Source organism: Rhea pennata, chromosome 2 (genome assembly GCF_028389875.1).
Source record: "Rhea pennata isolate bPtePen1 chromosome 2, bPtePen1.pri, whole genome shotgun sequence".
NCBI lineage: Eukaryota > Metazoa > Chordata > Aves > Rheiformes > Rheidae > Rhea > Rhea pennata.
In genome coordinates, this window is record NC_084664.1 from 136,868,777 (window position 1) to 136,894,467 (window position 25,691).

General features: G+C 37.0%; 1 protein-coding gene across 2 annotated transcripts in view; it reads right to left on the reverse strand.

Annotated features, from left to right (window-relative positions):
• ZFPM2 (zinc finger protein, FOG family member 2) overlaps nt 1-25,691 on the reverse strand; it is a 313,230-nt gene that overhangs the window by 101,567 nt on the left and 185,972 nt on the right. For both annotated transcript variants that reach the window (XM_062570439.1, XM_062570438.1), the window contains one exon: nt 4,531-4,642. In XM_062570439.1, the coding sequence (XP_062426423.1) occupies nt 4,531-4,642 (112 nt within the window). The remainder of the gene's footprint in view (nt 1-4,530; nt 4,643-25,691) is intronic.

Below are 25,691 nucleotides of genomic sequence, written 5' to 3' on the forward strand. Positions count from 1 at the left end.
CGGCTCCCACCTGAACTTTCAGCACGCTTAGCGTTAGGCAACACAACCAAACGGTCCCAGACATATATTAAACGTGTTGGTTTTCCTGCACAGAGTTATCCTGTGGTGCTCTGCAATCAATTACTGCTATACCACCATCATTAATAATTTTCTTAATGAAAATGATTCTGTTGATCTCCGTTGTATTTTAATTATCAGAGTTAAGCATAATTACACTGCAGCTCTGAGCTGGCATGTAGACTCCTTTAGGGCGCAATTTTGTTTTAACACACTGATAATGTAATTTTACATTGTGTCAGTTGTTTAGTTATTATCCAGTCGTACAATTCCGCTGTATTCCTGATAACAGATAATAACCTTAGCACCTCCTATATCCTGAAGTCATTTAAAAAGCAATATTGGAATTTCACAACTAGCTAACTTAATCGCCTTATGATTTTATAATTCCCACAGCTAAATATTTGTACAGGCACCCTGTTTTAACAATGCCACTAAAAATACGGTATCCATACATTTCACACAAATGGCTTAAAAAGTATCTATGAAAACGTGTGTTACGTGAGAATGTTTTCCAGACTGTGGCAACAACATTTTTTTACACAGTTTCTGTTCTGTTCAGTCTTATTTCATTTTTTTTAAATCCCTTATATTGCCGGTGGAAGATTTACAGTTAACACCCCTGTCCCTTCCTAGGCTGCTACTGGACTCCTGTCTCTGGTTTTATACCTTTACCAAACCTGGTGCATAATTTTACGTTAGGCATGAATGTTTCTCAAGTACATTAAGTTGCAATGAACATACAGTTCATGCATGAATACTTCCTTCAAATGTATCTCTGTCTTGAATTACTGAAACTCTGTAGCTGTATTTTGAAAGAACATATTTGTAGATCTATATAAAGTGCAATTGCTAACATCTGTATTAAAATTTCAGATACTACCTCTAGAAGAGCTCTTAAATTACTGAACATTCTATTTTCAAGACATGAGAGAAGTTTTATACAAATATTAAAACAAAAAGAGCATGCTTTTTTATGTAATTATAGTTGTAAATGTTTTCTTAAAAAAAAAAAAAGAATTATGACACATTTCCTGAATGTAACCAGTTTGTATAAGAGCTTGTAAAAATGGCTACTAATGGGCTGGTTTTCCCTTTTCTAAATAATCTTAGTGCTGCTGTAATGTAGGTTTAAAGAATACAGATCGAAATATGTTATTACAGACTAAATAAAATTATTTTCAAATGCTGAATAATTATTTCATAGCTATTCACTCTAAATGTACTATGATGTATAAATTGCGATAACTGAAGTTTCTTAATCCACAAATTTATATAAACCTGAATTGAGATTCCACTGTGTAAACAGAGCAATGCAGTCCTATATATGTGCATCATATATATACACACACACTTTCCATGTTTACTTACCTAGTGAAAATATTATGGAGATTTTTCAAGGCAAATAGGGAGTTAGCTGGCTGTCTCAGATTCACTTTCAGTGATCTCCTCTTTCAATTTTGAAAGTCTCCCTGTGATTCTTCTGTGTGCAATATGTGGGTGACTACAGTGCCTGCATCTTCAAATGAACTGGAAGTCAAGATGACATTGCTATGCTCTTGCGAAAGAGCTGGGAAAATTTTGTTCTCAAAGGTATAACCACAATAGAGTGAAAAGAAATACAGCATGTACTTCCAAGTCAGCGACTGACTGACCAGTAGCATTGAATGCTAGGCAGTTCTCCAACTTATTTCCTCTTAGAAATCTGCCAATTTAGTCTACTCATCTTATCTTGGGTATAGTGAGAAAAACAGCTCCCAGGTGACCAAATCAGGTACATGAACAACTCTACGTATTTTGTTCAGCTAATTGCCTTCAGAAATAACAATGCATTGCTAAACAAACTAACAAAATTACACACATGCAACTGCAAAATAACATAGAATTACAACTTCATGACAGCTGACACCATTTCATTAGAGGTAATGGTACTATAGGAGACAGAAAGCTAACACAAATCAAGGCAATGTAACCTGGAATGATGAGATACAAATTGAAGAAAGAAACATTATTGTATTTATTTATTTTACCATCTTCTATTTGACATTGTTTTGTGATCTAAACCAATTACTCTTTCCCAAGAGGGTTCAAGGCAAGTGTAGGTACTTTACGAACAAAAGAACAGCCAAATCAAAGTGCAAAGAGATGAACAAAAGACAGTGAAGACAAAGCACATCTGTACCTTATTTTCCACATTCTCTTATTGAAGTTGAAGGTATTTAACATGCTTTTATCATGTTTTTATGGTTGACTTCATTCAGAATATGCATCTACATTGTGTGGTATAGGTACTGGAAATTATCTCAAACGCTATACAATTATCACACAATATTTTGTTACCAAGTACTAAAATAATAAGCATTATTAGTACAAGATGCAGCATATTTGAATAAGAAGAATAACATTTTGTTCCTGTTAGATTGTGCCAAACTGAAGAAAGTTTTTTTTATTTGAAAGAAAAAGTTCATATTTCAATAGATTCAATCACACAGCTAGCACTGAAACTGTATAATAAATTAGTTAGTGTTTGGAAAGTACTTTGAAGATGAAAAGTCTTATTGGTATATATGTGCTAAGTATTACAATACTTACAGAAAGAATATAGTACTTGATAAGACGTCATCCTATGGGAATTTCAGAAGCTGTATTTTGGTGTAGAAGAAATTTCTCATTACATTAAAAAGAAAGTTGCAGAAAGTTTGCCTATGAACTGTATTCAATACTATGAATAGCAAATTGCAGTTTTGTACCCATGAAAAAGGCATCACTATATTATACTCAGAACACTTTGCAACTTCTTTCACTTGGGCAGCAATCAGAAAGCTGCAAAGGAAGGGCAGCTCAACCCTTTTTAGATATGATCCCAGTTCTCTAGTACTGCAGGTGTTTCAGGTTGCAAAATGAGTATGTTGGCATTCTGTAATTATAATAGAAAGAATTTATAAGACCCTGGTGTGCAACTCATTTTTAACATGCAAATTCCCTGTTTTCAGCGTTTCAACTTTCAAAGGCTTATGGCAGTTTAAAAGCAATCCTCTTATAAGTGTATAAATTGCAATGATTATAGGAACAAGTTGTAATTGTTTCTAGTAAGTTTTTAGGAGTCTTTGATGTTATGATTAGTGTTTTGTATGTTAATATATTGATATGGGTGCTTATTTGCTTGTATGCTTGTATGCTGAAATGGTCACTAGGTTGCCTCAGCAAACAAATCTTTGATCTCAGTAGGTCTGTTTGGTTAGAAATAAAACCTAAAAGAAATTAAACAAGAACAGTGCATGTGTTCTGAAGTATTCACAAAGTGCTGAGTTTGGCAATTGAAATACTAGGAAGGAAAGTCATTGTTTTGCAACCTGATCTTCAGTGAGAATGCCAAGAACAGCTACACTAAATAGGTTACTCTTATTCCTTGTATTCAAGTAGCTTTTATAACATACTATAACGATATTATAGCCACATGTACAGAGCACATTCACAGTGACTGACTAAACAGCATGGTGCCTAGTCCAGGGTACTATGGACTGAACTCAGTGCCTCCGCATCTGAGCCAAAGTAGCTGCTGGATGCAGTAGCTTAGATGTAGATTGTTTGAAGCGGGGAGGGAATCTGATAAAAGCTGATATTCACTTGAGCAAATCTGACAATTCACATAAAACAGAAACAACATGCATTCCAGTATGTCACTACATTACACTAAAGCATCATCACATCCTGCTGTCACACAGAAACTGGAACATCCCTGGATACTGCAATGTCAAAGGTACAACCCTGAAATCTAGTTGCACTTACCTTCTGCTATCGTGCTGATGTGACTTTTTATCATAGTGCAATCAAGTTTGAATCCTTCTTATAAACTAAGATTTCAATTAGTAATCTGCAATGCAATGTAACATATAAAAATGCAATCTGGTATGTCATATAAAATGTCAGAAAGAATTCACTTATTTGAAGTGTATAATTACAGATCTGAGGTTTCCCAAGAGGCACTAAGTCTCAGAGAGAAGTGGATGGTATGTCTTATGTCAGCTTATGCCCCTCTGTGTTTGTAAAACATTGAGTACATTACACACACAATGTGGGCTTTTCTATAATGAGAAGGAGAGGGAGAAGGGGAGGGAGAGGGAGAGTGAAGAGAAGGGAAGGGAAAGGGAAAGGGGAAGGGAAAAGGAAAGGGGAAGGGAATGAGGAAGGGGAAGTGGAAGGGAAAGGAAAATGGAAAGGGGAAGGAGAAGGAAAAGGGAAAGGGGAAGGGAAAATGGAAAGGGGAAGGGGAAGAGAAAATGGAAAGGAAAGGGGAAGGAAAAGGGGAAGGGAAAGGGAAAGGGAATGTGCTGGTAAAGTAGGAATGCAAACTAATATAATTTAAAACAAGCGAAAACAAACTAGTCTATTTCTCTAACTATTATGTAACAGGTATATTTTGATGCTAATACTTTGCAAAAGAAAGTAAGAGAAAAATTGCCTTGTGTTTACCTTTGCTGTACACAATGCAGTTGTTTTTGTTGTCTTCTACTCCTTGCCAAGTCACATCCAGCAACCACTTGGGGCCAGCCGTCAGTACCATAGGGACTGAAGCCTTTGTCTTCTGTAGGAAGGATGATAACAAACAGATGCCATTTGCTTGCCTTGATTAAGAACTTGAATAATAATAGTAATAATCATTTTATTTGCAAACAACAAAATCTCCAAACCCATAAGCCAAGGTCTTATTCCCCAGCCTCGAGATTTTTTTTAAGAAGACACAAGCAGTAAGCTTTAGTTCTTTCATTGATTTGAATGGTAGAACTATTATCAAGGATTTTTCTGAATGATATTGGATCAGATCTCCAAGATTAAGCAGATCTCTGGTGGCTCTGAATTATAAAGGGAATGCAGATGACTTTCACAGCAAAGAGCCAAGTGTTTAGAAGTGAACTTTAGACACATTGTACTTCATTATCAACAGGATCTCACTATTTCCTGAAACAGGCAGGAAAGAATTTAAAGAATCAGTATCCATTTCAAAGATCTGTCCTGGGTAACATTTGTATTATCATAGGAAATTGTTCTGAATGGATAATGTAATTTTCCCCCTTTTGCTAAGTGTTGATGTGCGATTTTACTATGGTTGAAATAATAATAATGCTAATGATGCACTACTCTTTGTCTCTAGAAAGACTGTAAAAGAAGTTGTATGAATAAATTCAAATGCAGAGAAGTAAAGCATGACATGCATTGCTCTGCAAAGCATACAAGCAAGGAGTTGTACACTTAACCAAACCATCTCTTGTGTATATTTTGGATGATATATTTAGAGAATTTGGAATTTGAGGAGATAAGGTAGAGGCTTCAAACTTACTTACACTTAACTCCCTTCACTAATCAAATAGCAAAAAAACCTGTGTATAATCCTGACTTTGTAAGTGGTACTGAAATGCCACTTAATTTTCTGTCTTTCACCACTCTTGCTCTCTAGACCAAACACAAAACAACAACACAGAGTACAAAGTACAATAGAAAAGTCCGGAGTAACCCTTTTCCTTATCTGAGATATAATCCTGTCCAAGACATTCCAACCTTTTATAAGACAGCTTGTTCTATTATTTTCTATTCCATCACTAATTCCATCACTAATTCTACATCTGGTTCCTGCAACACCTGTGATATTCCACATGATTAAATGAGTTCCAAAATATCAAGACATAGAAAATCATATATTCACATGGATATTTCAGATGCTCTGATCTTATTTAATACCTAAAACTGTTCTACGGATGACGTTATCATAGTACATATTACATTCCCTGAATATACAGGAAAAGATTTATTGAAATTAAGATATATAAAATATTTTATTCATATAAGAACATACTATTACACATCAGTATTTTGATAGAGATGTTGGAATAAGATGTGTGTAGTAAACTTCACAGTTCTTCATATTTTTGCAGTTGTTTTTGATCCTTTTATTCTCTAATACTGTTTTACCAAATATAGTATTTCTTGCTTAATTTTTATTTTATATTTTGCATTTTTGTATAAATGATTAAGTTTTTCTATACGCACTCTACTATACTATATTATTCATTTTTCAGAAGTGTCGGAAAAAAGTAGATCGAAATGAAGAATGAAATTAGTAAAAATGAATATGAAAACTAGTAACAACACACCTACTTAATACATAGATATTGAAAACAGAGAAATGACATGTCTCACTTTCTAATATTGCTTTTTGTACAGTAAATGCAGAAATAACAGTGTGTTTGATTATGTGAAATTTTACAATGCCGAAGTCATCTCTACTGCATGGGTTTAAAATCTGAATTTAAAGCCATGTTCTTATTGGTCAGTTAACAAAACCTTTTTTTTTAATTTGTTTATTTTCACATATAAATCATCAAGAAGCCCAATAGCTTCAATTATCAAATCAGTACATATTACATGTCAACTATAACTGCAAAGAAATAACTAAGAGGAAGACCAAGGCATGTTCCTACCATGTGCTGAATTTCTCCAACTGCCATTTCAGTCAAGGCATTAATGTGCTTTTTATAGTCAGATAAAAATTTGCTCTTAGTCTCTGGTAATCCCAAGTGCAATCAACTGATAGTGGAATACTACTCAAGCAGTGGACTTTTCCAAGTATGCTATACATGAGTCAAACATTAAAACACATGTTTTTTTTAAGCAAGATACCAAGCTTAAAAAACCAACCAACCAACCAAAAAGCTTCTACTATGTGTATAAAGGGACATCTGATTTTCTACAAGATCCAATTCTTACTTCTGGTTTTCTTCTTCTCAGATATCTGACATTTCTTTGTTTTCCTCCCCTCTGTATGGTATTAATATTTGCATTAAGGCGGCTATAGTACACGATCTACATAGACAGGACAAACAAAATGTGAGGGAAAGGATTACACTTAACCACATACTACTGAGCAAGAAACGAGACGCAGAGATATTGTATGATTTTCTCTTGGAGATTAATCTCTCCTTCAGTAAATTGAAGGCTTAGTCCCACGTCACTGCTCCTGTTTTTAGACAAAAACAGGAGACAGAGCTGGTGCCTCATCCGTTTTGCTGTGGAGTCTCTGCAAAACCAGGTAGGCTGAGCACCAGCAGTCATGATGTGAGTCCACATTGCAGTCTCCTGTTTGTAGTTTTGCGTGAAATGTAAAAAAACTAAATGGACATCACTAAATTACCTTCCAGATCAGCTTTGCACTAAAACTTGTAATCTGTTCAGCAGCTGTGAGTGGTTACTACTTGCTAGAGATAGGCGGGAGGACAAACAGGGTGTTTCTTTTCACAGCTCTGCTATTTGAGAAGAACTGGTGGACACCTCAAAAGAAACTCCCACTCTCCCATAGCTGTGCTCCCAAGCTGTACAGATATGTAAATAAACTTCTTTTAATATAAAAGCAAAACTTCACAAGGCCCTGGCTGCTTGTAAAGCTTGGCAGCTCAACTAAGGGAGATGGGCAAGGACTTTCTTTTGAAGTACCTCAGAGGCATATTACATGAGCTGTGAGATGAGTCAGCACGCCTGTTATGGACCACGGTAACATTTCTTGGGGCTCTAGAGTTTTGTAAGGTTCACATGTTTAGAGGAGATGTTCACCAGTGGCAAAGGCTTGTTCTTGTTGTGGCTTATTACATAGTAAGAATTGAAGCAAGCTTGCTGATTCCAGAAAGGCCAATTCCCTAAAATGGTTAAAATGAAAAGACCCTGGTCCAAGATAACAAGAAGCTATGGTTAAATCAGTCATGCCTTTATCACCTCAAGATTAGACTACCGCAATGCGCTATACCTGAGGCTACATTTTAAATCCATTTGAAAGCTGAAGCTGGTGCAGAATGCGGCAACCCGCTTGTAAAGCAGGATATCATGCTTTGAGCACATTACATCAGTGCTTTCGAATCCGCACTAAGTGTCTGTGGGATTTAAGGTGCTGATATAACCTGAGAAGTCTGGGACCTGTCTACCTGATACCTATTTGAGACCTGCCTAGTCCTTTGTCCTGATCATACAACCACAGCTGAGATCCACTAAGACACATGAAAAGGGGCTTTCTTGGCTTAACACAGAATAAACTGCTGGCACTGCAAAATGGTCTTCACGATAGTTCTTTACCTTCGGGACACCACCCTTCTTGAAGTAAAGTATGGTAATGCTCTGACTCTCAGAGTGTACTAGGAAAATCACTCTGTAATTCAGAAGATAAAAGTATTTATTTAAATGTAACATTTAGTTGGTCATTCATAAAATGTGGGAGACTTTAACTGCTTTATATTATGGCTTTTTACAGTGTATTAGGAGTATTTCCAGCCTAAGAAAGGTGCCTTCTTATGTTCTTTTAACTCTTAAAAACTAATAAAGTGGCAACTGATTTCATCAACCTGACATTTTTGAATAACTCCAAAGTCTGTTCCAAAATTTTTCATGAAACAGTAGCAACAATATTACAGGTGCTTAAAAATAAGACTTCAAAAATCAAATTAAACTCTATTTCTCCCTCCAAGCGAACCGTTACAAATTACTCTGATGCCTACCAGGGCATTCCACCTACAACCCAAGTAATATCAAAAGGATTGGTTAACTGGGTGTCCATAACACAGGACCATACAACAAGAACCTCAAATTTTGGAAATGATGGCATATAACAAGACTGCAATATTGTTAACGTCTTCACACCAGGTAGATGAGTTTTACCTGAAAATGTTGTTTCTGCTAAAGTCTTCATATTCCTACATGCCATAACCAGACAAATTTGACAAGGACAAACAGGGTCAAAACCACGATCTCTTAGGGAACAATTAGAATCAGCTAATGAGGATAAAAGAGGCCAAACAGGCATCCACTTTTCACTAACCTTTGAAGCAACTGGACAAACAAGGGAGGTAACCCTCAATAAATGTTTACATTCAGTCAAGAGGTTAATGGAGCTAAAAATAACCAGCACAGTGGGCTGAAAATAGTTTTGCACTCTAGCTAAAAGGAATCAATGCTGACAAGGTAATGTTAGATGAGCTCTTCCCTGCAAAGATTTCTAAAATATGATGTGTGTGGCCCAGCAAAAATTTTGAGGAAACCCGCACACTGAAAGGAAATATGGCATGAAAAAGTTGTTTGAAATCCATGAAATTATGTCAGGAAAGGGATGCTCATCATTGCTAGCTGGCTTCTAAGAAGCTGTGTCAGAGCAAGTAATAGGTACTAAGCTAATGTTCAGTAAGTCACTGTAATGTGACTGTACTGTCCCAGGCACAGGGGACAGTACACATCCAAAAAGTAGACAGCATTATCTAAAGGGATACACTATTCACTGAAAAATCACTACTCTTCAAATCTTTATTTTTTTTCCTTCAATCAGTACAGGCCTCGCTAACATCAGAGCTGCCTTTTTAAATTACCCTCACCAAAAAAGAGGAAAGTTGCTGGTGACTGAAGATACTCAAGGGCCTTGTTTCCATTCTCTTCTGGGCCCTCCAGATAGATTTTCACTGTAAATCTTCTAAAGAATTTCAGTTCCCGTAAGTGATACAGAAGATTACTAAAAGGTCTTCATGCCCTTAGAGAATATTCCTGTGCCCCTCGGTACAGTCTTACTTTCTACAGTCAATTAAGGACAACACAGTACTGCGAGGAGAGCTGTAAATATACCGCGAGTGCCGTCAGATATGAGTCTGGGATAGTAAAATATCAGTTAATATTGGTTAGTAGCAACCCAGGGAGGTTGCGACTTCAAAATTCAATTTAAATTCAAATTGACCATCAGAGGGCTGACGTAGCTGCTGACACGCTGAAGCGCCAGAACCTCCTCCCCGGAGAGGGGAAGGTCACCTCTCAGCACAACAGTCACCACACTCAATACAGTAAGAGCTCCTCAAAGCCCAGCTGGGAAGGGCTCCCGAGGGCTTGCTCACTCTACAGTGAGCAACACCAGAAGTTTACATCAACATTGATGTCTCAATATATTTCTTCATCATATAATTGATTACAAATTCATTGAACCCTAAGACACGCAAATCCAACGAACCCAGTGTGTGAACAGACACGGGCCCCCATTCTGCCGTTTATTTGTGCGCAATCTGCTGGACTGTCCTTCAGTTTCAGATTCTGCAGCTTCCCTGGTAACTGGCAAAAGAAAGAGACAAATCATTGCTTGTGATGGGCCGTGAAACTGATGATGGAGAAAAGAAAGAGGATTCAGTATTACTTCCCAGGATCTTGGCAAAGGTAGGAGGAAGTCCTTATGTCACCTTACACTCAGGGCTCTCAATTCTATTTATTCAGCACTGCTGGCTAACACAATGCACCTGCAGACAAGTTGGTTCCAGAAAAGACTGCATCATTCTGGGTCTACAAGATATTATATTTCACTGCTATTTCTTCTGAGATTCCACTTTTCTGAAAAGGGAGTCAAGTCTCTTTAGCTTTTTGTATTGATAGTAGAAGGAAAGAACTGGTAATATTTGAGGAGGCTGTGGCCAAACCAAAGCTTTTAAATGCTTCAAACACAAGAAGAAAAAAAAAAGTGGGGGAGAAAGAAAAAGAAATGTACACACAGATGGAATCCCAAAAGACAGCTGGGATTCCCTTCAACTGAGAAACCCTGCTGTTTACCCCAGGAGATCATCACTTGTCAAGTGACAAAGCTGAACATACATTTCGCCATACATTCACAGACCTAAAGTAGACCAAAGAAAATATTAAATCAAAAAATACACTCTAAGTCTATTACTACTTTCCAACACTGTCATGACTTCAATATGATTTCAAATTCTTTATTAATATCAAACATGCCTGCCAACGAATGTCCCTAATGCATCCTAAATGTAAGACAGATTTTGAAATCTGTTCATGTTACCTAGCCAGAATACATTCTTTTCAATCAATAAAATAAGCATCAATCTAATCTCACTGTAACTTAGACACGAAGTAATGGTTGTCATAGAAAGCAGCTTTAGCTTGTTCTCTTTAATCCGAAGATGAGGACACAATAAATACTGGTGCCACTTTGAGATCTTTAAAAAATTCTAAGTGCAAAACTCAGCACTGAGTTACAAATCCTAGGAGAGCTGGAAATGTGATATATTTAGAAGCCACATCTGCATTTGGCACATCTAGGACTGCTGAAGTTCAGCCTCCCTGTGCAGTCCATGGGCCTGCCATTCCTTGTCTTGGCAGTGGTCCTTCTTGCCCACTCTGTGTGCCAAGGACCTCAATGGATCCCTCTGAGAGCACTTTTGTGGTTCCCAGTTCCTGCATTTAGAGAAGCCTAACTCAGCCAGGATCAGGACATTCAAGGTCTATTTGCAAAAAAATTGCCCTTTCATTTGGAATATATAGGCAAAAGCAGAGTGAAACTCATACCCTCACAACTTAGGAAAGGTTGTATTAATGGAAAGATAATAGGTATTCACATAAAATACGTACAGCACAAAGTACTGTTAGGCTCAGTTATCCAAAATCATAAGTTACAAAATTATAAAATTATCTTAAAATCCTCCAAATGTATAGAAAACAGGAGCTATAGACTTATTTATATATTTTTTATCTTCTTTTTGTCTGGAATACCTTTGGAATCTATTTTCAAATTTCCCCTCAGAACTGTTGATGTTATAAATTTATGTTTAAAGTAGTTAAAACAGATTCTGGTTTATGGCACTTGGACTCCTATTCCTAGCTCAGGGTCCCAGCGAGTCTTGACAGCTGCCTCGCACAGTCTCTTGCAGGATGTGACACCCAGCTGATAGTAACAGAGAAAAACCTGCAAAATCTGCTTCTATGAACTCTCCTCTGCCTTTCCTCTGCCGCCACTGCCTCTATTGCTGGCCTTTCTATTCCAGTCCTTTCCACCCTATAAAGTCTTTTCCCCTTGGCTTCAATGCACAGCTGCCCCACCCCTGCCCTGTCATCCTACCTTCCCTTTCCTTGATTTGGGGTTTACTGGTCTACTGGAGCCTAGTTAACTCCTCCCTTTCCAAATACCATGGAACTGGCAGCAGTATGTCCTGCCATCACTCTCAGCCTGGCTTTTGTTGTACATCTCCTATTATTCTCTGTCTTGTTCTTCAGATTCTTCGGAAAAGCACAAAATACATTGTGCATTTACACAATGAACTAATACCAGGAAATCACACTTAGTTGGTGCTGAGATTGTTCAAAATACAATTAACAAGGATATTCTGAAACTTTGCAATGCAAAGTGAATTATCTTTGCTCTGATCAGTTGATGTCTGTGGTATGGTGGGATATGCCCACCATAATTGAGTCTTAGTGTTCAGGTATCTGTTATGGGTCCTAAACCTTTCAATTTTACTGTAAAGTTGAATACTTTGGATAATACTATTTCAGAGATGACATGCACCTGTACAGATGAAATCAGACTATATATAACTTATCTTTAGAAAAGATATGTTGCAGTGCTTCTGGCACATTTTAGCACTGATTTATCAGTGCATTTTTCCTACTGGGTTATGCTCCATGCTGTAAATTATTGTCTACATTGAGAATTAGGTTTTTGTTACTACTACTACTGGGACTATTTTCGTATTTCTCAGTAAATACTTTCCAAACGAACTTGCTTCAGCATAATGCCCTTCACTTTTGCTAGTCATTTTTAGTGTTAAGTAGATGAGTATTCCACCAAATACGACTTAGCTGCATTTCTGCAAACATCTAGTTTACACTGGCTATGTTGGGAGACTAAACTTGGGGAACAGCAGTCAATCCCCGTTAATCATTTGACACTTGCTCTCTGACTTCGCACAAAGATTTTTTGGGACTGAGGTGGTAAATGTGACAACAGATATTCTAGATAATGAAGAGGACCATTACAGAGGATGTTTTTAGAAGACAAGAAAGTATTTATACTGCATATAGGTAAATTCTGCCTGTTCACACTGTCCAACGATATATACTTAAAGCACCTACTATAACTGTTATGCCTATTATAAATCGGCACAGTAGTAGTACAGTGTGATTCTGCTGAATTTCTATTCTGCTGTAATTTTGGATTTTTTTCTCTTTTGTACATGTTTTAACCTCAAAATGTATGACTTAATCCTCATTTTCAGAAGTTTAGATTCCATAGATTGTATATACTTATTTCTTAACTGAATAATCCATTAAAAATGCAAAAAAAAGGCCATGCAGAAAGAGTGTTATAAACAATCTATTACACAGAATAACAGATTAGCTAGTAGTTAATTACTGATTATAGATTCTAGTTATTATATACTACTATTACTTTGCCCAGAGCTACAAACACAGGAGCTCGGATGTGTTGCTTTAGACAGTGAACATTTTTGTCATGAAAGGTGAATAAGTGAAGGTCATGCTTTAGCAACAATGAGAGATAATGTTATCTAATTTCACATTTTTTTCTAAAATCAAAAAGGAGAAAGATGAGAAGTTTTCTGTATATACTATTACAATATTTTAAATATACTATCATCTACTGCAGCACTATTAGGATTATATTTCCAATACATATTGAGGCCTTTATGAAATAAATATTTAATACAAAGGTACTTTAGACCATGGTATAAGTATTATAATGTTACTGTCTTGATGATACGTGATACAATACTTTAACTTCAGTGGTACTCACACTGAAGGAACACAAAATATTATATAAAAACTCCCAACTAGATTTAGGGAATATATACAATCTGTGCTTTTCTTGCTAATTTTTGAAGAATTTTAAGCATATTTATCTTAGATATTTTTCATATCTATGTTTACCAATAGAAAATAGAGTAGTTTAAAGTAAGAGTGTAAATCCAATGTGTGATCCTCTGCTCAAGTTTCAAATCCACGTTTTTTATTCGTTAAAAGACAGGGCAGTCATTTAAGGCAGAAGTACAAGTTTAACACATAACAAGCAGAAGTCTTGTATGACTTTGATTAATTATTTAGTTCAGTTAAAACATCACAGTTTATCTCATTTTAAGATTATCCTTGACATATTTAGAAATCCTAATGCAGATTTTATGGCCCACACCTATCCCTGATGGTGCTAATGGACCAGACATAATGAATCATTCTAATTTGGATGAAAGGACCACACAACATCGCGGCAGTTCTTTAGAGAATTAAGGCTCAATTCTGATCTTCCAGACTTATGAATGCATTTTTTGGATTAGGCCGCGTATCTGTGCATCTGTTGAGTCTCAAGGGGTGTATACGCAGCTAAGTATTCTGACCTTCCAATGTACTGTATCAAATGTGTGGCCTAGGGATATGGAAGGATTTGATTACAACTGTATTTTAACACTGATTTAATATATAATTATGGGCTAAAACCTAATTCCTCCTTACATCTTTATGTAGAAAATTCCACCACTATTAAGCAGAAGCTAGGGTATTTTTACCCAGAGAGTAAATGGAAGAAACTGAAACACCCACCCAGGATAATGTAAAATCAAGGACAATCTCCTTAGGAATGGCTTTAAAATCAGCTTCTTGTGTCCACAAAAAATAATTTTAAATGATCTTTTGTGAGTATGCTGTTGGTTGTGCACTGTTGCGTTATGCACGATTCTTCATTGCTTTTGGTAAAAATAAAATGTAACAAGATTCCATTAACAATTTTCAACATTATTCTAAGATTTCTTTTTTATCGGTAATAAGGAAAGAAATTAACTTACACATACACAAAAATATTAATGGAAACATCTGTAGATAACTAGAATTTTGGATTACTCTCTATTCTTTTATAACTTTTACTTTCTTGTTTAAAAAAGACAGAATTTTATCAAATTTCCTTTACCTTGGGAAACTTCCATAATATACACATAATGTCTTCATTTTAAATTTTTTATTCTGAAAAAAACATGAAATAGTACTACTGAGAAAACCATGAAATAATACTACTGGCATCACATGAAAATGAGCTTGGCTAAAATTATCATATCACTATGCAGTATCCTAGAGTTTTTTTAATCTTCTTTCCATTCCATCACAAATTGTAAAAATTTTTAAATAAATAATGATTTTACAGGATAACAGATTAACAGGGGCATTATTATAGGCAAAATATTTTTCTGGGCTCTTTTTTGGTAAATATTATCTTTATCATATCTGAATTATGGATTTATGATGATTACATATTTTTATTATGATTTCAGGAGGTTTGGGCCAAGAATATGAACTGAGCAGACTGGTGCCTATTCTTTGCAGGCATAGTTACTTTCTTCCAGTCGAAGAATATAACTAGGTCATTCCTCCCCCTCCCCTTAAAAGCATGAGGATTTTTTTTCCCCCTATTCTCACATAAAAATGAAGTTCCCTAAAATGCCCAGTGGCAGATGAAAGGGATCCTGATTTTTCTGAAGCTTGTGTGACACAGTTGTGTAACACAGCTCTCATTTAAATCACTTCAATGTACTGATTATATGCAGCATAACAGGGAACTACAACTATGCAAGTTTACATTAAGAAAAGAAAAAAAGTTTGAAAGGAATGGGTGAAGGTCCTTCACTGGGCCCGGAGATAACCGTGAGGAGTCCAGCAGCAGCAGGACCGGCAAACGTGGGGTGCTGGTTCCAGTAAGACTCAACAAACAGCTCAGATCAGAATCTAAAGTGCGGGAAAACCGCCTGTAGCTTCGAGATTAGCTTTCTCGCACTATTCCTGAGTTAAGCCAGTACAAACATCATCATGAATGCATAATTATGATTACGCTCTACGCTATGCATAATAGATCTTAAAATCTGGAAACAAAGAAGTAGTGCAGGAACGCTGTTTTCAGGCTTTTGGTTGTGAACACAATGAAGCCAGGCGTAAGGGTAAAAGACTTTTATATAAGTAAATACAGTTCCAAGAAAACGCATTTTATTTGGGAAATTCATTCAGTTACTTTTGAAACATTTACACAGAAAACAGGGGCTAAAGGGGTGATGGGGACCTGGCATATGATTACAGCTTGAAAGTAACAGGGAATAAAAAATAATCCCTCTCCCATTTTAACGTATTTTAGGATACTCAAAACATTATCATTTGGAATAAGTAAAAACAGACAAAGAAGCTGACAGCTCGTCAAGATTATTTAAAGGATCTTTCTCTCAGAAAGAAGTTGATTTCTGAAATCTTTTGCCCCGTGACGTTCACTACGAAGCAACGTCCAGCTCCGGGAACGCTGGCCGTCCACAGCCCGACACGAGGCTGAAAGGAGGGTACCGACAAAGCCCGACTTTGCTTGCCGGTGAGCCGAGGCATCCGTTCCTGCAGTCCACGGCTGCCCGACACGCACGCTCCAGGCAGGCACCGGTCGACAGCCGCAGCCCCGCACCGGGCTCGCTCCTGGGTCCCCTCAGGAGCTATCGAGCCTCTGCTCCGCACCGAAGTAAAGGTGCTTGCACGCAAGTCCGCATTTGAGACGCGCACTTTCTGAAGTAGGGAGCATCAACAAAAAGCAATGAATTTGCATCTCGTTCACAGAAATCAGGCTAATTTTCTCTTGCGAAGGAAAAACTCAATGTGGGTTAGAGTCCGGCTGGGTACCTCCACCCTGTGTCTGAACATAAATCCATTCCATTGCTGGCTCAGACAAGTGTCACAAATGAAGATTTTTAATTCTAAAAGGTAATTTTTCCTGGATAGCCTTTATCACTTAAAAAAAAAAATCAAAGCAGATTGCTTTTGCTTCCAACAAGATTTCCAGACAAATTATCAGACACTTAAGCAAAAAGGAAAAGGAAAAGGAAAAGGAAAAGGAAAAGGAAAAGGAAAAGGAAAAGGAAAAGGAAAAGGAAAAGGAAAAGGAAAGGAAAGGAAAGGAAAGGAAAGGAAAGGAAAGGAAAGGAAAGGAAAGGAAAGGAAAGGAAAGGAAAGGAAAGGAAAGGAAAGAAGATTCAGTTTCCCAATATCCTTAGTACTTAAATATCCCCGTGGGGTCAGTAACAGGAGAGGAAATCCCCATGCCATGGGTGTAGCCAAGAACAAGCCAACACCGCAGACCGCATCACAGCTATGAAGGCTCAAGCACTCAGACCTAGCAAAAGCTTGTCATGTTGGCCCAACCAGAGAAGTCCAGGCCACCAGAGCGCACAAGTTAGTAAAACTTCATCATTCCTTGGGCATCCCTGCAGCCCTCACAAATCCAGCCCCCAGCTGCAGGAGAGACCGGCCTGTTCACACGCAAAGTTCAAGAAAAACTTGATTTACAGCTGCACCTTACAAGCAGAAAGCGCATTCGGAGGGCGCAGAGGATCCTGGACAAAGAGCGACACACGATGGGGCCGCAGCGGGAGACAGCAGTTCCCACAGTATTATAAAAATGCATCTTATTCTGTTTTTAATCAACGAACCTTATCCAGCAATCAAGGCAGATATATAATAAGCTGAGCTACTCTGTAAATCTAAACATTCCCCACAAATAGGAAAGATACAGCCTGAGCTCCCTGATTGTTACTACAGCAACTATCTAAAATGAAAATCTTGTTAACCCTTCGCATGCTGCAACCACCCATGCGCCGGTGGTAGCTGACTTCCGTGCACTTATCTTTCCTTTTCCCCCCTCAAGAAATTCATAATTGTACGGCTCTGCAGTAGTTATGCTCCGGTTATCCTATTTGAGACCGAAAGGACTGGGCGAGGTGGTGGTTTCATACGTACGGCCGAGTTTTGTCACCAGCTCATTACTGAGATGATGGTTCAAAAAGCAACTAATAAAACACAGGACACAAAATGCCACAAAATCACTTCACAGGGCCTGTGATTTTGATTAAAACCTTGACAACAGGAATGGGATGCTTTCTAACAAACACTACGGCTTTTTCCTTCTAGCTGCAAAGCGATTTGACTGTAAATATCATGCGTTTGTCAGAGGAATTGTTTCTCTTCAGCACATTATAAACTGGCTTCTTTTAAAGCACTTTTTTAACGGTTCCATTTCTTAAGAAGTACTGTACAGAAGCCTGCCTGAGAATTTAACAAAACTACATAAAAATCACACTGCTTTGAAAATTAAAGGACAGATATTTGACTTGAAACCTCTCTTAAATGCAAGAAAATTCAGACAAATGAGAAAACAGACTTTCTAAAGCAGGGCACCAAAGAGTAGCAGATGATTTTACAATCAAATTCATCCTTGTAACTAACTAAATATTTCAGGCATTTTCATCGTAACATCTACGTGGCAGTGTCACGACTAAGAGGATTTCTCTGCAGTCATCAAGCCTTCCACAGATCTTTTGACTGAAAAAAAATGAAGCCATGGAAATTCTTCAGTATTTAATGGAAAGGAAGCAGGACTTGGCTATGGTCATCAATTCTATTGATTCCTTCACTTTGTGCTTACCATGTAATTATGAGAGACTCTTCAATATTAAGCAGAATTAGACTCTTTAGGGCATTCCTAAGCATGTCAGTTAAGACAAATATGCACGATAGCAATTGATTCTTACTGAATGAGAAATACTGAACCGATAGTTTGGTATTCATTTTGGTGAATTCATCATCACAGACAGGCATTAAAAGGCCATTATCTGGACATTTTATGCATAACATATACATATACATATATGTAACATGATCAAGTTAATAAATAATATGCTTTCTTTATAAAAGCAAAATTTACAGGTAACTGAGCCCTTATAACTTCAAGGGAATAAGTAGTGCGTAAATTATCTCCAGATCTTGAAAAGATGGCAGTCTTAACTTGACTATTAACTTTATTAAACTTCCAGTATATCAGATTAAAGATGCTATTTTCAATTATTGAGTATCTTAAAAATTAGTGAACTATCAATATTACAATACTGTTTTTTCAAAGTGAGCTTTTAAAGTTTGCCTAGATGTACTTAAAACTTTGTGAAATTAATTGGTGTAAAAAAGAAATTGGATTCTTTGTTACAAATGTGAATGTCAGTGCCTGATGTTAGAAGTTATTCTCACTTACAGATAATGAACAACATAAGTGAACAACATAACTTTATGGCATTTTTTTGTTCTTATTCTTAATAAACACATATGTTTCAAAAAAGCTCACAAACTTTGTCTGCGCAGTACATATACTGACTACCGGTACCAGGCAAAAAAATACACGTCTGGCCTGACGCAAAATTTCTTAAAAGTTGATATAATGACTCCAACTAGCTTGAGCTTTTCGGAACAGGATCAGTGAGGTGCGTAACACATATATGGCTGGTTCTGGAATACATATATGTAAGAAAATATTCACAAGGAGAACGATTTGAATCGGTTCCTCTGACTCCAAATACCTTCCAGTTATACTTTTCCAACTTCTGAAATACTCTTTCTGTAAATAATTTCCCAAGCAAAATTCTCATCTTCTACATTTTAATTCAAAATCTTTTTTGTATCATCAAATGCACTACAGTTTCTAGTGTTAAATTTCACATTTAATAGTACTATGATCACTAGATCCATCCTTGAGGCTTTCCAAACATCAAGCCTATTTATCAGTGTTGGCTTATTTCCCAGGAATATGTCCAAAATAATCTAGAAATATATTGGATAGTCAACATACTACATGTATAAGCAATTCTTCACCATCTCTAGGAATGTACAGCAGTCGTAGTTTTCCACTGTTTTATTCCAAATAATAGATGTAAAAAATAACGCTGTCACACTGACAGATTTTTTAGTCTTTTTTCTTGACCTTTTAGCCCCTCCCTCCTCCATATATTACCTTAAAATGTCCTGTTTGCATTTTTCACTAATCCACCTGAAGACTCTATACCTCCTACAAGGTAGATATGGATTCTAAGTCTTCTGGCTATGTTATAGCTATATACAATTATTTTGCAAGGAAAAGATTTTTCTTATGATGTGGTGTATGTGTCCAGGTCAATTACACGGAATTGTCTTTTGGGGAGCAAACCAGGGTCAGATGCTACCTTCTTCTAAGAACCTTTAGAGATGTGGGGGACCTCTGCCCAGAGATGCCCAGCCCTTCTGTAGGTATCTGACCTCCTCGAGCAAGCACAGCAAGAGCCAGGGGGCTCCTGGCAGGTAACTAGGTTTCTCAAAAAATCCAGAGGGAAAAGGGCATCGAGATCTGCACACAGGATTTATAATGGTGACACCATCCTTGGGGACAGATTCTGTCCTGTAACTATAAATTGCTGACAAAACCTCAGGAAACTGGCACATAGAAATCATCATCTGACTGTAAATCTTTCCATTTCTTCAGCCTTAATCTAAAATGTTTTCTAAATCCTAACAATCAAAACTTATGGCAAAGCTATAACAAAGAGCCAGACCTAAAACTGGAAATTATAATGCTGGAAATATGAATTAAACAAGATTCATGTTTAAAAGTAGTAGAGGCTGGGATTTTTGTATGTAATCGTTTTGCGGTCTCTCACTGGTGTGTAACTAATGGCAGCAGAGAACAACCGTATGAAAGGTGTACTGCTGGAATCTACAGGCAGCTCAAAGAAAACTCTATAGAAACATACTGAATTCAGTAATGAAAAAATTGGTCTTTCCAACTTTGGTAAACTATTAAGAACAAAAGATTTTGCAAAGTATGATTTGATGTTGGGAAAAAGACCCCCCAAAACACTCCTTGACCTTTAGGACAATAATGATAATAAAATAGAGAATGCTGTAAAATATTCCAAATTCTGGCTAAATGTGTTACTAGCTTTTAATTGTTTTCTTTAAACTCAACGCTGGCTTAAAATGTGCAACATAAAATATTCAGTGTAATTTCATGCAAACGCCAGGTTCAAGACTAACAATTAACAAAGGCAATCAAATCTGTCCAGGCCTATCTGTTCAGTTATGCACACTCATCTTTAGTTCTGTAATAGACAAGCAAATAGACGAGGGGTCATATTTTACTCTCAGAAACACAGCCGCTATTCCCATTGACGTCAAAAGGAATTGCACCTGTGGTTCAGATAGCAGAATTTAACCCAATCTTTGTAGGTCATCTTTTCACTGTGCTTTCTACATTGTCAAAGATTTTATGATATTATTGATTTCATTTTGTATGTTAAAGAAATTTATTATGCTTTTCCTCACCGCCACATTTTATAGCTGACTCTTGAAGTGTTTATTCCAGCATTACTTCAGCTCAAATTACCAGAGAAGTCAGAAGGAGTTTCTATGGAGCAAAGCTCAAGGACTACATGGTTTGGACTGCAAACACGTATTATATTTCACTGCATCTTTTAAAAGTTACATTAGAGAGGGTAAAACCTCTCTTAATTCCTTTTAGCTATATCTATATATATCTATCTATCTGTATATATACACACACATTAATATTTGTAGTTCATGCAAATGCTGTGCCCAAACAGTAAAGAATTCAATCTTTCACATTTCTTCTTTCTTGAAAGTGATTTTCAGGTGAAACACCAATCTGCTTAATCATCTCATGGAAAAACATTACATGGACACAATCCTGCTCCCACTTAAATCAATTTACCATTTACCATTTTTCCCTTCTATAAATCCCCAATAACATATGAATGGATTGTGATCGGTGGAAATTGGAAGGAAACAGGAAAAAGACATATCAACTATAATGAAGAACAGTAGAAGTTGTAACATTAAAATAATGGCAGCTTTAGAAGCATAATTAACTCGAGGACAGATGCCAAAAAAATGTAAATAAAATCAGTGCCACAGAGTTAACTTTGGGAACTAGCTTCAGAGTTATTTTATATCTGTGCAGCCTTGAAAGCTCCCGGGCACCGAGCTGCAGGTGCTCTGGCTGACAGCCCTGGAGGTGATGCAGCAGTGAAGTTCATACACGGTATTTCCTGCGAGTCTGCCTCCCTTATGAAGGATCATGTGGCCAGAGACTGTGCTCAGGAAAACCTGCAGCAACATGTTCTTCAAGTGTATTTGAGGACATGTGCTTTGCAAATAGCTTCACTATTCTTCCCCCAGAGGAATATTATTTCCTTGCACCAGTGTTTCCACTAAATGTATTTGAACATCCCAATAGAGTTCTAGGTTTAATTCCTTATTTGAGTAGCTGGAAGAAGAAATGAGTCCCCTAGGCACAGTGCTCACAGCCATCATGTTTGCTGCACTCGGGGAATAAGCCCTTACCAAGGACTCGGGAAGGAAGGAATCAGCAGAGTCCACAGCCCCAAATGTATTCTGTTTTAAAGTAACCATAATTCTGTTTTTCCTGTTACTCTCAATGATAGGTGCTTCAACTGCTAAAAGTTATCTGAGAGTATCCCTGTTTTAAACTCTCATAATCAGTTAGATTTTACCTCATTAAAGTCACAAAGTTTCATTTTACTTCCCAAAGAGTTAGATTATGTGAAGAAGATGATACTAAAAATCATCTTCCAGTATCTGTTCTGGAAGAATTCAATCACATATATGCTACCTAAAAATCAAAACAAAAGGATATAAATTTGTCAAGAACAGATTTCTTTGAATTTTCATATGCCTTTATGAAGAATTCACCCATTTTAAAATCAGTCATGCAGATACACCATCAGCAGAAATGACACAGAAAGTGGATACAGTCTTTATAAATAAAAACCATAGAGAGTGAATAAGGTCACAGTGTAAGAAAAGCTCTAAAAACACTCTGAATCATTGCTTTACTTAGTTAAACCATTTCTAAGAGCTAAGATGAAGAATCTAGACTCATTTAACTGTGGTCATGCTTTTAGCAATGTAAGTTTTTCTAGTTTTCATTAGTTATGAAGGATTTAATACTTAATAGATTGAATAACTGTGATTTATATTAGTTTTTCAGATTCCTAACTCCTTTTATACATGGGTATTTTCTCTTTTAGCATGTTTCACCTTATTTTTCACTCTACCTTGTATGCTTTAGTGGGTAATGGGGAAAAAGGAGAGGCAAAATACATGTGCAGGATCTTGAAATCTGCCTCTTTCCTATTCCGAACACCACTATTAAATACAAAAATCATTCAATAGACACTAGCTAATCACTATTGCACCTAAGGATTACATTTTATAGCAACAGATGCACAAATTTGTATTAAGAAACATCTGACTTCAAACTACATGCTAAATCAACAGGAATATACTATCTTAAATACTTGAGCAAAACTCAGTAAAAGATACAGTAGGCAAACATTGTAGTCAGCTCAGCAGTGATTACCAACTCATGCTCCAAATTCACTATAAAATGAAAATCAATATTTCCACAAGTTCCTGCAACATAAAAGATAACCTTCATTGATTTTTCTAGACTTAGGCCTCACTGATAAAATCTAATATAAATTTTCAACCACGAGGATTTGGATCAGAGCAGGGGTGATAAGTCCTGCACATCTCTTAAGAGGTGGAGAATTTTTTTTTTAAAGTGCACGTTCATACTATTTATAATTTGCCCTGTGCAAGTGAAAGCCTTTTCCACCAGTGCTATCAGGAATCTCTTCTAATTTTTATTACTGTGAGGCTAAAGCCTGTTCCAGATAATTTGGAAATTTCAGGGGAATTGTGATAGGGCTGATGGTGCAGCCCTGGCTGACTTGAGAAAAGAGCTAACCCGTAATAGCCTCCATGGCCGTGCTGATTAAATGTTGCCATAGATGAAAGGCCTGCCATCGCCGCAATAAATTAACCAATCACACAAATCCCAAGTCAGTGCTAATCCTTCCTTGATACTCTGATCCTCTGATCAGCTCAAGGAGGTAAAGAAACTGGCTTGTGACGCTTGGTGCTCTAACCCCTGGATTTCATGTACACAACGAGCTAATGATATCTTGCTGACCAGTTCAATGGGATGAACTTCTCTCACAACCCTTAGGGAACACTGTGGCCTTCTTAAAAAAAATGACAAGCACATGGCAGGTTTTGCGTTTTATTATGACACCGCAGGAAAACTAACCAGCACTTGTTAACCACAATAAGCATCAAACTGAGGCACGGTAGAAAACGTGCTGTATGTCCAGGTGATGGTTTAAACAGGAACTGAGACATTAAGCAAAGACTAATTCTTCAAGCAATTGTGATTGAACTATAGAGCATCCTTTAGGGGAGTTGGCTACCTTTTCCATTAGAGTAATATTTATCCTTTTCTTACAGTTTGGGGAGGGAGAGGAGGAGGAGGGAGGACACATACACACGTCTGAGAGTGAAAGGCAGAGAGGGAGGAAGAGAGAGTCGCTTTCCCTGTTACACGCGCGCTCTATTGTATTGCCGTAGTGTGATTATAATCAGATTTAGACACAGACTCATTTAATCAATTAACAGAAGGTCTGAACACATGCAGCATTTTCTCATTAATTACGTGAATGCTGCCTTTCCAATACACTTTGTGAAATTGAGTCTGTGCAGTCTGCATTAGTGTACTTCATAATTGGGGAAACTTTCATTTTTTTTTCTTTTCTTTCTTTCTCTCTCTCTCTCTCTCTTTTTTTTTTTTTTTTTTTTTTTTCAGTAATTGGTTGCTAAAAGTAAGAAGGCTCTGGGGTTTGCCTCTAGGGCTTCCATACATAAAGAGTTTTGAAAGTACTTCATTATCTCTCTTGGTCAGTTCTGTGAAATTAAAACTGTTTTTCCCTTCTTATTTGAGGAAGTGGTTTCAAAGTAGGGTTGCTAGAAAATGAATGTGTGCATACGTGTGTATGTATATGTGTGTGTTTGCATGCTTATACACATATATAATACACACACATATAAACTTGCACAAGTCTGGCTTGTCTCAGATGCTGCCATCACTGAAGTCAATTCAGGAATGAAGCACTCTGGATTGCACTGCTATTAATTAACTTTCTTCAGGGACTATAGGTCTCTATACAGAAGTCAGTTGCCCGGCTTATTCAGGAACAATTTCTTTTTTCAAACTTACACTCAAAATAAAACACATTCAAGTGACTTGCTAAGAAAAGTCCATAGGTTTTAGGATGTTGTCCAGTTGGCCAGACTGGATGTAATTTACAGAATCTCGTATGTAATTTGGAAGAGCCATAGTTTCTGCAGAACTAAGTAACTTCCTTGTATTGCTTTTATTTGACTGTTTAGGACAACGTTTAGTTCCTTCCCCCTCTCCTAGGGGGGTTGGGGATTACACGCGCATGCACACATGCGCTCTGCTGCTGCTGCTGCATCCCTCCGTGTGGCTTTCCCAAACAACCTCTTCACACTGCTGGGCTCACAACAGCTAGTCCAGCAGCAAGTCTCGTGGGAATTAATTAGCAAGACTATTGCAAGAACACAGCTCACTCCTTGCAAGGCGTAATGGGCCAACATTTCCCAGTAACATAGCTATCTCTGGCAAAAACTGTTTTCCAAGAACAGCAGATGTTACTGCAGTCCAGAACGGTATTTAAAGTACATTTTATTCAATAGAACCACAGGGGTTGGAAGAAATTAAACGGGGCTCTTCCGTCAAATTTAATCCTTTTTGATTTTACCTCTGATGCCTCATATCTGCTAATGTGTATCCACTCTAATGCTGCACTTATCCAAGTTAACTATACCGCATACTTAATATTTTAACTTTTCCTGGCTATCAGAGCAGTTCAGAAGATCATTCTTTATGATAAATCACTAGAATAATACTCTTCAAAAATTATACCTTGTGAAGTATTTTTTACATACCTAGAGATTCTCAGACTTAATAGGCCATGGTACAGCTTAAACTGAAATGAGCAATAGTTTAAAAATCTAATGAAGAAAAAAGCAAGACTGATTATTTTTATATATGTCAATATTTATACTCT